The sequence below is a fragment of the Medicago truncatula genome, chromosome 7 (assembly GCF_003473485.1).
Source record: "Medicago truncatula cultivar Jemalong A17 chromosome 7, MtrunA17r5.0-ANR, whole genome shotgun sequence".
Taxonomy (NCBI): Eukaryota; Viridiplantae; Streptophyta; class Magnoliopsida; order Fabales; family Fabaceae; genus Medicago; species Medicago truncatula.
Genome location: NC_053048.1, coordinates 54,796,212 through 54,808,964, shown reverse-complemented (window position 1 = coordinate 54,808,964; position 12,753 = coordinate 54,796,212). Strand labels below are relative to the sequence as shown.

The window sequence follows — 12,753 nt, the reverse complement described above, 5'->3', positions numbered from 1 at the left end:
TTGTGTTAATATAATTTCATTTTGATTTATTAAAAAGAATTATATCATTATAAATATAAATATGTAGTCCTTATTTATAGTCATTATAAATAAAGACTACATATTTATAGTCTTTATTTATTGAATAAATCTAAAATTTAGTTTTTTATTTATGAGTGGGATTTTTTTTTGGAACAATGAGAGGGATTGGAGAGTGTATATTTTTATATATACATTTAATTCACATTAATTAATAAATATGATAATTTGTATTGTTAACACAGATCATTGAATGTATCTATAAAATTAATTAAATTAAAGAAAAGTGAAAATTGAGTGACATGCATAGACTAGCGAGGAAAAAGGAAGAAAAAATAGATACTGAGTGAGTCAAGAGCGAGTGGTGGTGTAGTAGTAGTAGTAGTCATCTTCTGTCAGCACTGAGCAGCAGCATTAATGGTCCACACCACCACCACCTTTAGATCTCATTTCATTTCAACCGTCCGATCAACAACAACCCTAACCAAGAACACAATAATCATCCATCTCTCTCTCTCACTTTGCTTTCTCCTTCTCACCAACCTCAGGTAAGCTCGGGTACTTCTTCTTTCATCACCGATCTTCAACTTATCTTTACTCATTTCAATTTTCTATTATCCCTTTTTTTCAATTTTCATTTTCAATAATCTAAATAGTTTTTTTTTTTTTTTTTTTTAATTTAATTTAGCTTTTACAATTATGTGTAAATCTTAGTGCTGTATGTGTAAATCTTTAAAGTTCAATCCTTTTCTGTTTGCAGATTTGATTTCACTGAAGCATTCATGAGTTTTAAGATTCATTTATCTACTTTCATTTTGGAATTTAGCTTCAAAATTTGGTAGAAGAATTTCGAATTCTCAAGTAATTTGGAGTAAAATCACTTCCCATTTTGTTGGTGTTGGGAAGATCTAGAAATTGCCCATTTTGAAAGGAAAGGGGAAACATTATGGGAGAGGCTTTTGCAATTTGTGTTTTGTAACTCAAGATTGACAAACCATGGAAGTAAATGGAGTTGTACATGATAACGGTGTAGGAGCTGCGAAAAGGGAAAAGAGAGAGGTAGGAGATAAATCCATGGAGGATTTGACTAAATACACACACAGTCCTGCTCACTTGGCAGTTGCAAGACGTGACCATGCTGCTCTTAGGCGCATTGTTACTGGTTTGCCTCAGCTTGCTAAGGCTGGTGAGGTTAAAAATGAAGCTGAGTCTCTTGCTGCTGAACTTCGAGCTGATGAGGTATCGTCTGTTATTGATCGTCGTGATGTTCCTGGTAGGGAGACACCACTTCACCTTGCGGTGCGTCTTAGGGATCATGTCTCTGCTGAGATATTGATGGCTGCTGGTGCGGATTGGAGTTTACAGAATGAGCATGGTTGGAGTGCTCTCCAAGAGGCGGTTTGCACTAGAGAGGAAGCTATTGCCATGATTATTGCACGCCACTATCAACCGCTAGCTTGGGCTAAATGGTGTCGTAGACTTCCCCGCATTGTTGCTTCGGCTACCCGTATTCGTGATTTTTATATGGAGATAACTTTTCATTTTGAAAGCTCTGTAATTCCATTTATTGGACGTATAGCCCCTTCTGATACTTATCGAATATGGAAGCGTGGTTCTAATCTCCGTGCTGATATGACCCTTGCTGGTTTTGATGGTTTGCGCATCCAACGGTCAGACCAAACATTTTTGTTCCTTGGAGAGGGTTATACTTCAGAGGACGGTAATTTAACTCTGCCACATGGTTCTTTGCTTGCTCTTTCTCATAAGGAGAAGGAAGTTACTAATGCCTTGGAAGGGGCTGGTACACAACCAACAGAAGCTGAAGTTGCCCATGAAGTCTCCTTGATGTCTCAGACAAATATGTACAGACCAGGTATTGATGTTACTCAGGCTGAGCTTATTCCTCATTTATCTTGGAGGCGTCAAGAGAAGACGGAGATGGTTGGGAATTGGAAAGCAAAAGTTTATGACATGCTTAATGTGATGGTGAGTGTGAAATCAAGACGAGTTCCAGGTGCTATGACAGATGAAGAGCTCTTTGCTGTGGAGGATGGAGAAAGTATGATAAATGGGGAAAACAATGAAGAGTACGATGATGTACTGACTGCCGAGGAAAGAATGCAATTAGATTCTGCACTAAGAATGGGGAACTCTGACGCTGCTTGTGAAGATGAAGAGCATGGGGTTGATGGTCAAGAAAATGGTTCATCAGCTTCCAATGAGAATTCTGAAGCCAATGGTGTGGTTAAAGAGAAGAAGAGCTGGTTTGGTTGGAACAAGAAAAGTTTGAAAAGCAACAGTGATGATCCTCCAGAGGATTTAAAAACATCAAAGAAAACTTCAAGGTTTGGCCCAGAAGGTAGCAACCAGAGATTGGCTGATCAAAAGATAGCATCCGAGTTTCTGAAGGATGATAGTGGAGACACCAAGAAGGGAAAGGATAAAAACATTAAAAAGAAGAAGAAGAAAGGAGCAGTTAGTGAGACTAAGACCGAGAGTGAGTATAAAAAGGGTTTAAGACCTGTCTTGTGGTTGACACCTGACTTCCCATTGAAAACCGACGAGCTTCTGCCTCTACTTGACATCTTAGCAAATAAGGTCAAAGCTATAAGAAGACTACGAGAGCTTTTGACAACTAAGCTTCCTCATGGAACTTTTCCTGTCAAGGTAATCCAAATACTATAACCAAAGTTCTGAACTTTTTATGCACTGTTGCTCTGCACTATATCAGCACAACAGAGTGATCATGTTACTTGTAGTTGCCTTCTATGGGCAGTGTGAGATAAATCTTTTATATTTCTTAGTAAAAATATACCTGATAAACATCTGAATTTGGCCAGTCGCTTAGGTTTCACAACTGTTATGAGATTCTGATCGCATGTCTGTTTCAATTATCTGGTCATTCTTGTATAAGTATTGACATTTGTGCATGAGTATATTTTGAATGTCTTGTATGACCGATAATCATCACATGATACTTCTGTTATTGTTGATGTTATTTTGATCATGTCATGCTGCAACGATACAAAAACTGTTTCATGTGCAAATCCAAGATTTACTGCTCTTCTTCAGATGACCTGATAAACTTGAGGGTTTTTCCAGTTTTCATCCCTACCCCCTGCCTTCTATTCATTTTGCCTAAGGAGAAATTCTGTCAGTTGACAAAGAAAATTGGGTGATTATTACACCTGGATTTGACTTATCATAGATTAGTTATGCCCCAGTTGTATGACTAAGATCATCAGTCTGGTTGGCTTATCTCAACATAAACTTCAGAGAAATCAAACTATATCTAAGTGTTGGCGCGATAATATTGAGCTTGATTACTGCATGTCTGTGTCACTCTTTGTGTTGTGGCATATTCATTATCCATTCTAGTTCTTTATAATGATCTTGATTTCTGCGTGTCTGTGTGTCACTCTTTGTGCTGTGGCATGTTCATCATCCATTCTTGTTCTTTATAAGGAGCTTGATTTCTGCATGTCTATGTGTCACTCTTTGTGCTGCGGCATGTTCATCATCCATTCTTGTTCTTTTATAACGAGCTTGATATCTACATGTTTGTGTGTCACTCTTTGTCCTCTGGAATGTTCATCATCCATTTTTGTTCTGTATAATGACATTTGATTTTGAATGGTAATAATAATCTCTTGTGCTGCACAGGTTGCTATCCCCATAGTTCCTACTATCAGGGTGCTTGTCACTTTTACAAAATTTGAGGAGCTTCAGCCAATAGAGGAGTTTTCAACACCACTTTCCAGCCCTGCACATTTTCAGGATGCCAAATCCAAGGAATCAGAGGGGTCCGCATCATGGATTTCGTGGATGAAAGGAGGCCGTGGGGGGCAGTCCAGCGACTCCGACAGTCACAGATATAAGGATGAAGCTGATCCTTTCAGCATACCTGCAGACTACAAATGGGTGGACGCCAATGAAAAGAAACGCCGAATGAAGGCAAAGAAAGCTAAAAGTAAGAAACATAAGAAGCCGCCAGTGGCTAAATCTGGAGATGGAGTGCATCGCAGCACCGAGGACATAGAAGAATAGTATTAATATTACAGTGTGGTATCTCTGGGTAAAACTGCAGCTCTGATTATTGTTGCCAGAGTCTTTTTCTTTGTGCACAGTGCCACAGCTGACTTTACATTTCAACGTTGGAGGGTTTTTCTAAGAATTTACTAGAAACTTATTGTGCAACCAATTGTTATTAGCTATTAAAAAGGTGCCTTCATTTTTTCCACTGTCATCTTGAAATTGTTGCATTGTCATGTGAAGTGAAACTGAAGAGCAAGAGTCTTGTTCATCATTTCAATTGCTTGGCGTCATTCTAATTTTCATTTGATACCAATATCTGTATCTACACCTATGTCGATGATCATCGATTTTACATTTCCTTGAGTGGTGTTCTCTTTAGTTACATTCCTTTCATTAGGATTTTGTATGTTGTTTTCAAAGGACCTGTCTGTGTTAGTAAAGTTTGTTAAAACGTGATATCCAATTATTTAATCACGAGATCTTTTTTTAAGAAGTTTAAAGGATTCAGTGTCAAAAGGATAGTTGCTTTGCATTTGCATGGTCTATAAGCTCTGAAGAAGTCAAAAGTTTAAGCTTTGGTTTTCGGTGATAAGTGGTATTCACAATGTGTGTGTGTGTGTGCGCGCGCGCGCGCGTGTTTAACCTGTAAAATTGCTTAGATTAGTAAGTTAAGGAAAAATGACTTTGTTAGGCACTCTCCTCAGGTTTTTCATGTTTTAAATCTCTTCCTGAAACTAAATTCCCTTGTTTTAGACTCCCATCGCTCATGTCCAAGACTGAACATTTAGAGCCTGACCTGATAGCAGCTGATCTTACAAACTTGACCTAACAAACTTGAAACAGGCTCTAATATCATCTTAAGATTTGGGTTCGGCCTACTCAACCCTTTTGTTTGAAACCCTTATGTTTGAAAGGTGAAAATTGTCTCCACTTATAAACCCATTCAGATCTTATCTCATTTAATGTGAAACTCTTAATAGAACCAAAGAAAAAATCAGGAAAGGGACAAGAACAAGTTGCAAATATGATGAATTTTTTACTGGCATGTACAACGGTTCTATAGATAAGAATAATTTACATCATTTTACAAAATAAGATTATAGAAATCTATTCTGTTATTATTGAAATAGTCAACATTTTCGTTGACAAAAAACCTAAGAGTGTGATAGATAATATGTGTCTGCCTACCAAAATCTGTCCTTATTGACGCTCAAGTAGCCGGACATGACCTTTCCACCAGTATTTCTCATTCCATCTATAAGGAAGCACCAAGTTGAACCCAAAGCTCCAACAAAAAAATCAGAGTCCGTAGCCATAAGAAAATTAACAAGTGGATAATTAGTGCTTCTCTCCCTTCCCAGGCTGGCTTCATACTCAGCCATCGAAACATTACTCCTATCTTGCCTTCTTACCTTTGTATAATGAAAGTTCCACCTAGAAGAATACTCTTCGGTTCTGTCTATCACTTCCTGAATCAAATGAACTCAATGATGATTAACACAGAAGAATAAGAAGGCTGAAAAATCCAAAACAAGTGCAGTAGTAGTAGCAGTACCTGCATCTCTGTAGACAACCAAATGTTATTGAGGTTTGGGAAATGACTCCTAATTCTATCAGCAAGCTGCATGTACTCTTCAAATTCAACCACTCTCATTTCACATGCTTTATCTCCCATCCTTACATGCATGCTTAGAAGAGGTCTTGGGACCCAGGGCTTGTGATTGGACCATACAAATTTATCAATATCAGACTTTGGCTTTCTACCATTCTCCTCCTGAGGCATCTCCAGAAGTCAAAATACGTGACAATATCAAAGCATGTAAAAATGGACCATAGGATTTGGATTCCTTGGTACTCATGCAATCATGGCCCGTGATTCACGGGGACACCAATCTAAACCAGATTGTGTGACCGTGTCAAATGCGTAATTGCTTGAGTGCAGGAAATCCGTATCCAACACATATATATGCTGGTGCTAATTTTGTGCTTTGATCAAGAATATTCAAGTGCACAAACATAAATAGGCCAAAAAGTGAACTTGGATTCTACGTAGCCATCTAGCTTCTCCAGCTAAATGTCGCACGTTGGATCGAGCTGCAACCTAGACCCAACAGCCAAGATTTAGTTGGACGAACCGGACAGATGCAGAGAATCCAAGCTCACAAAACATAAGTAATTTAATAAAAAATATCTAATGCTATTATCCATTTATAGATGTAAAGCACAGTCGTGTATTCTTGTCCACTTAGTCTTCTATACCAAATAGGAAAATTAGTGGAGAGTTAACCTTTGGCCATTCTCCAATAAGACTTTTCAGAACCATTTTCGCAGCCATTTTTCCAAAGGCAGCATGGCGCTCCTCATTCAATAAGTTGCATGTGTATTCAGTTGGGAACCTCATTAAGTAACGCACAGCCTGAAAATGATAATTATGGCAACATCATTAAATCACTATTCATGGATGATAGTTACAGATAAACTTGCAAACAGAAGTTATATAAATCTCTAATAAAAAAAAACATTGGTAGAATATGATGGTAAAAGTGACCAGCGAAAATCATACTCTTTTCCATCAATGATATCATGGATTAATAAACAGAAATAAGGAGTACCTGTGCTCGCCACCACCGTCGATCCATTTTTCTATGGGAAGCCACAAGACTTCCGTTTATATCGGTTGTTGGTTGCAAATAATTCCACGGATCGCCCCATATCCTGCATATCATGCATTGACACAAGAAGAAGAAGAATAGGTTTATGTTCAGGACCTTGTTAAGGAATCAATCATATATTTATGAAATGATTGTAGTTCTTGTGAAAGCTTGCCTAGGAGTTGGTCCTGCCCATATATGCTTCGACGTATAATTTTCTTTTGTCGTCAAAATTCCTTTACTCAATGCATCCTCAATTTTCACGAGTTCCAACGCACGTTGGCGACATTCTACAGAAGTTTCTGCAAAGAAGTAGCAATTCCAGCTAGATCGGGACGGCCCTGCATGAGCAACATTCCAAGTAGATGTTCACAATATTGTGTGAAATTCTGTTAAAATGGATATACAGATTCATAGAATGGCTCACAAATTTATACCACTGCAACCATCATGATCAGCCCTATTATAAAAATTAGTGACAAGGACTCTTCCTTCATTGATTGCAATAGCAAGAAGTCCACACATTCCAGCAATTTGAGCTCCAATGCCAAATCCAGGTAATCTCTCCCAGTCAGCTAAAAGGAACTTGACATTCGGGTCGCTACAGTTTGATGGATGCTGATGAACCCATATGTCGCGTTGAACTTTTCTGGTCAGAGGATAGTTTTCTTCATCAGACCCTGCAATCTGCAAATGCTTCTACAACTGTCAGTTTCTCCTCTAAATGCTGTTGTTCTCATAATAATTGTGTCAAATATGCACTTAGGTTCTCATAAATCCTTATTAAATAAAAAATCAAAATATGATAGTAGTTTCCTAAAACAAACAAGACATTAGAATAAAATGTTAAACAGTAAATTGAAATTACTAAAACAAAGATACCAAAATTACTAAATAACAAATTAAAATATTGTAATTTATCCAATCTAAGTGATATCAAAGACTCTATAATGTAGTAGATACTATCAAAAAATTATGACACATTAAATACAGTACCAATGATTAAGAAACATACCCAGGGTGGATGAGTACCCTCAGATACAGCAAGAGGGTGCATGTTCAACAATCCTTTCCTACTTGTCCATGGTGGAAAGGAATCATTTACTATACGTGTGTCGAGACGGTTATGCAGCAGTGATTTCGCTTTGCAATTTTCCAAATGTGGAGCATTAGGCAAGTTGGACTCACTAATACCAAGTTTCCATAAGCACTTACTTCTCTCAGTTGTAGGTTCAGTTAACACACAACTCCAAGCTGAGTAAAGCAAAGACACTCTTTCATCTTGATCACTCTTCAAATCAGTTAATCTTTCTATTTGTTTAGGTTTAAAGGAGCAGTGTGCTGTTGTCACAATGAAAAAAATGTCACTTGTGTTAATTTAATTACTACATTTTACACGTGTATCATAAAAAGTTGGAAAGTGGTAATTGCATGATTGTTTTTTCTACATGAAATAGTATTGATTGATTATGCAAAACAAAACAATGAGTATATAGTGTATTCAACTCTCCCTAATGTAATGCTATCTTGTAGCAAGTGCGGTCTGAGTCAAAAAGGCCAAAAATTAATTATAGTATGCTTAACGTAAAGTAAGCATTAGTGTAATTATAAGTTACTTCATGTACAAGCCTAAAATTTCATACTCATCAAGTTTGCTTCACAAATAAACATCCTTAAAGTTTCAACTGAATTTCATAATTCTTTTGAATAATTTTACAAAAACAGCAGGATTCATATTAATCAATAACAAAAGAAGAAAATAATAAAGGGGAACTGTTAACTTCTTGTTCTGTGTTGAGCAAAATTACTTTAACTACTTCACATAGCGGTTAAAAAGTTAATTGAATAGCTCATTTTCTACTACTCCATCCTTAAAGTTTATACTGAATTTGATACTCAATGTGTCTCATATTATTTATCATTTTAGAATATCAATAATGTATTGAATACTTTTTGAATAATTATTAATTGTACAACTTTTAGTTACTCATTAACTAGTATTAGTAAAAATATTTTAGTAAAAGATGTTCATTTGATCATAAACATTAGTACTATCAATAAGTAATTTTAGAAAAACAGTAGGATTCATATATATTAATAACAAAAGAAGAAATCATAAATGGGAAACTGTTAATTAAACTCTTATTATCTTCATAAATCATGCTAAAAAGTTCATTGAATTCCCAATTTTCTCATATTAACTAGGCTAGAAACTGTAACACTAAAAAAGACATTAAGTAAATGAAAATGATTAAGGAAAATAACTTACTGATGGTGGTATTGAGATCTGAGTTGAATGATAAATTAAGCATAGAAAAGTGAGCAAACTGGAAGTTACCAAGAATAGCCAAAATCAAAGAAACAATACAGAGTCCACAAAAAAGTGCAACAACACATATCTGACATGTAAAGGAATTGCTCATTTGCAGTGCTCTTTGAGAAACCACTCTCTCAAGAGGAGTAGTAGACCTTTGATTTAATGGCTCCATTTCACTCTACTTTTTCTTTATGCATGAACATGGATTAATTCATTTTAATGCTTCATTATTGCCAAAGAAAAAACTTCAAAAAATAAAATAAAAAAAAAGACATGAATATAGGATCTTGCCACCTCAAAGAAACTTGTGGGCCATGATCCCTATGATTTTTCCAACTGCAAAAAATAAATGCATCAAAGTGTGAAGTTTCTATCAGAATATACATAGAATGAGAAAAGGACATAAGACAGATGTTGATCAAACAAGAAAAGTGTGAGTGAGATGATAAAGTAACAGCCAACCAAACAAGAAAGAAAGAAATTCACGGACTTAATTTCTTCACTATTCAATATCATCAACAAACAAACAAAGAACAAGAAAAAGGCTAAACTGTTATTAGAAGCTAATCACCTCTACAAAAAATTCTTCAAAATTTGAGTCATTAATTAACCAGAAGCACTTTGTGTTAGAATAAGACACCGTTCCTTCTTGAAAAGCAACAACAAAGTGAACAGTGAGCCTTATTTTGAACCACAAAGCATTTTTGTCTCATGTAATTATTAATAGAATCTAACTTGGGTCTATAAAATCGACTTATAAGGTACTTACGTTTATGAATGGACATCTGAAACGAGATTTAAGTGGCCTGAATGGATAGACTTAAATACTATTTAAAAGTTATGTTGGGATTAATTGAACCATATTAAAATGATAATAATCTCACTTATAAACGCATATTCAAGCAATATCTAATAAAATGTTGTAGGACTCTTAACAATAATATAAATATAATTTAGTGTTATAAAAGAGGTTAAGTAGTACCTTTGAGTTAGATTTAAGGTGAGATGAAGTTATACGTAACAAAAAGAAGCAACCAATGGAGAAGAGAAAAGGATGATCACACCTACCTGCCTGCCTATGGTGGCGGTTTAATAAGTAATATGATTTCTCTTCTCTCTATCAAAATCAAAATGGTCCCCTATACTATACTATACTCTCTCTCACTCTACTTCTTCCTTCTCATAATATTAATAGCTGTCGTTCAACTTCAACTAAACTACACTCTCTCTTCCTTTTTTCCCTCAACTGTTTCTCAATTCCATTACATTAACTCAAACCCAAATTAATTACTTATTATTGTTCAATACAAACAAGACATGAATAGTCAAATATGCACGTAAATTTAATATCTCAACAATTTATTTATGATCAAAGACAATACATTAAGAATAACTAGACAAGTAAAGACAGACACTTTTTAGTTACCTTTCTTCCTCGACCGAGATTTTGATTTTAGGTCTTAGACATACATGTGTGTTGGTGATCATAAATATTAGGATGGTCATAAATTAAAACGGAAATGGACCATCAATCAAGCCCATATATCAATTACATTTTCTAATTGTTATCAATAATAATATAAAGATATTTTATTACTATAAATAAAAGGGACACGTACATTTTCCTTTTTAATTTCATCCTTTATACAAATTATTTAATTTACAACTTTATCATTTTTTATTTATTAAGTAATACTTTTTCAAATATATTTATATAAAAAGATACATTTAATTGTTTTTTCTGGCTTATCTCAAATAACTTAAAACTAAATTTCTTAAAATTATTGTATACCATTTTATAATTTCTACATAATAATAATCGATAAAAACAAAAGGACGGAATAATAATTAAATAAAATATTTGAACAATAAATGCCACATGGATGTTCTCCTTTTCTCTCGTGCTAAAAAAGTGGTAATTTACCATACCATATCTCATGTTTCCTAATTTATTTTTGTTTCCTGTTTTGAATTAATTTTTTTCTTTTCTTTCCAGAGGGAAACACGCGCAATAACCGCGAGTGAAAATAGATATACGAATCAATAGTTGACAGTTGGTGCCGACGCCAATGACAGAGCGAGTGCTAAGCTGAGAAGATATGGTTTGGTTAACTGGTTCCATATATTTATTTAGTTAGTTGTATTTAGGATTAATTAAGTTTTTAATCCCTATAAATATTCAGGTTTTTAGTCCTTACAAAATAAAATCACACTTTTTAGTCCCTATAAAATTTTCCATCAACATTTTTAGTCCTTATAAAATTTTTCATAAACATTTTTAGTCCCTATAAAATTTTTCCATCAGCATTTTTAGTCCCTAAAATGTTTAAGAAAAATGTCACAGGGACTAAAAAGTGTGATTTTATTTTGTAGGGACTAAAAATAAAATTGTAAATATTTATTGGGACTAAAAACTTAATTAACCATATATTATTCATTCAAGTGTATTACTAATTTGTTAACCGTATTGTTGGAGGTTTGGTTATCTTTGCTGTCAACAATGATATTTGTACACAACAACTCCAGTGACATCTTTGTTTTTCTTTTTTTTATTGGTCAAAAACAATAGAGAGAAAAAGGAAGAGAGAGTATAAAATTATCATGTAATTGTATAAGAGAGGAAATTATCAAAAATGTAAAAATATCATTTCTCTATCTTTATATTGGGAAATGAGTTAAAAAAGAGATAATTATAGATTTGTAGAATGAATTTGGAACAACTTTTGAGACAATTATCTTTCATATTTTATTTTAATTGTTCTTTTATTTTTTTCCCTTACATTGATAAAAATATATATATATATATATATATATGCATGGAGTTAGTCGGTCGAAAATTGGATCTCTACTGTTGAGATTTTTATGCATTCGCGCAATAAAGACATCAGTAGTTGTCTGATTTTGATTGAATGATCCAACAAAAATTGATTTTATTTTTTATTTTAAATCATGACAAATGTTAACGAATATTTCTGAGACAATTTTTAAGCACTTTAAATTGTGAATTTTTATGAAGAAATGTATGTAATGCATTGTAAATTAAAATATGACTTTTTAAAAGCCCCAAGGACACTCGTTAGTTAGACCCTGAAATTATTGAGAGCTTAAATTTGGATAATTCAATTACGATTGAATGACTACGTCAATGTGGGAAAATTCGGACCGCAAGGAATCATGATCCATGGAGTTGGAGGTGTTAAAGTTGTAAGTGGAACTTCCTTGATTCTTTTAGCGTAAATGGTCAACCGTCCCTCGAAATTCTTAAAACTTTCAAATACCCTTTGAAATTGAAAAATGGAACTCTAATTGGTGCTTGTCCAGATAAGTGGTGGCGTTGTCGTGGGTCCGGGTGTTGCCATCACATGAGTTTTTGTTAACATAAGCGATGGTGCTAACATGTATAAATTTACATATGATATAAAAACCTTTATTATATTTATCATTTCATTAGAAACTTTTTCATCCCTAACAATAACATTAAGGGAATCTAGATCCTCCATATTTTTTCATATACTTATTCAGTTATATAGTTACATCAATACTAGTTTTTTTTCTTTTTCTGTCAAACTTTTGCTAAAGGAATCATCAACAAACCCAATATTTATACATAATTGATTAAAATAAAAATAAGTGATTCCGTTTTTATTATAAAAAATAAATTGTATCTAACACTTAAACCACACTTAGTTTCGATATCGATTAAATCAATTCTAACTCTATAAAATTATGTTT

The 12,753-nt window shown here is 34.2% G+C and overlaps 2 protein-coding genes across 6 annotated transcripts; one reads left to right on the top strand and one right to left on the bottom strand.

The window, feature by feature from the left end:
- The first annotated feature begins 346 nt into the window (after window positions 1-346).
- Window positions 347-4,431, top strand: LOC25499710 (ankyrin repeat domain-containing protein 13C). 2 transcript variants are annotated; one of them, XM_024770046.2, is made up of 3 exons: window positions 347-566; window positions 779-2,685; window positions 3,682-4,431. In XM_024770046.2, exons 2-3 carry the CDS (start codon window positions 1,015-1,017, stop codon window positions 4,063-4,065), a joined length of 2,055 nt encoding a protein of 684 aa, XP_024625814.1. In that variant the 5' UTR covers window positions 347-566; window positions 779-1,014; the 3' UTR covers window positions 4,066-4,431. The 2 variants fall into 2 exon arrangements, with proteins under 2 accessions (XP_024625814.1, XP_013450565.1); XM_013595111.3 differs by having other exon boundaries at window positions 347-576.
- A 638-nt stretch (window positions 4,432-5,069) lies between these two features.
- LOC25499709 (uncharacterized) lies at window positions 5,070-10,123 on the bottom strand. 4 transcript variants are annotated; one of them, XM_013595108.2, is made up of 10 exons: window positions 9,791-9,936; window positions 9,316-9,357; window positions 8,974-9,208; window positions 7,720-8,045; window positions 7,142-7,391; window positions 6,880-7,045; window positions 6,666-6,768; window positions 6,341-6,469; window positions 5,609-5,827; window positions 5,070-5,522 (listed from the first exon to the last, which is right to left on the bottom strand). In XM_013595108.2, exons 3-10 carry the CDS (start codon window positions 9,191-9,193, stop codon window positions 5,238-5,240), a joined length of 1,698 nt encoding a protein of 565 aa, XP_013450562.1. In that variant the 5' UTR covers window positions 9,194-9,208; window positions 9,316-9,357; window positions 9,791-9,936; the 3' UTR covers window positions 5,070-5,237. The 4 variants fall into 4 exon arrangements, with proteins under 4 accessions (XP_013450562.1, XP_024627186.1, XP_013450563.2 ...); XM_024771418.2 differs by lacking the exon at window positions 9,791-9,936 and adding an exon at window positions 9,593-9,731; XM_013595109.3 differs by lacking the exon at window positions 9,791-9,936 and adding an exon at window positions 10,004-10,123 and having other exon boundaries at window positions 8,974-9,357.
- Between the last annotated feature and the right edge of the window lie 2,630 nt (window positions 10,124-12,753).

Coding starts and splice junctions, on each gene's coding strand:
- LOC25499710 (XM_024770046.2), top strand. CDS start 1,015: ATGGAAGTAAATGGAGTTGTACATGATAACGGTGTAGGAGCTGCGAAA. Junction 2,686..3,681: donor ATGGAACTTTTCCTGTCAAG/GTAATCCAAATA, acceptor TGTGCTGCACAG/GTTGCTATCCCCATAGTTCC.
- LOC25499709 (XM_013595109.3), bottom strand. CDS start 9,193: ATGGAGCCATTAAATCAAAGGTCTACTACTCCTCTTGAGAGAGTGGTT. Junction 6,470..6,665: donor GACGGTGGTGGCGAGCACAG/GTACTCCTTATT, acceptor TATCATTTTCAG/GCTGTGCGTTACTTAATGAG. Junction 5,523..5,608: donor GGTTGTCTACAGAGATGCAG/GTACTGCTACTA, acceptor CATTTGATTCAG/GAAGTGATAGACAGAACCGA.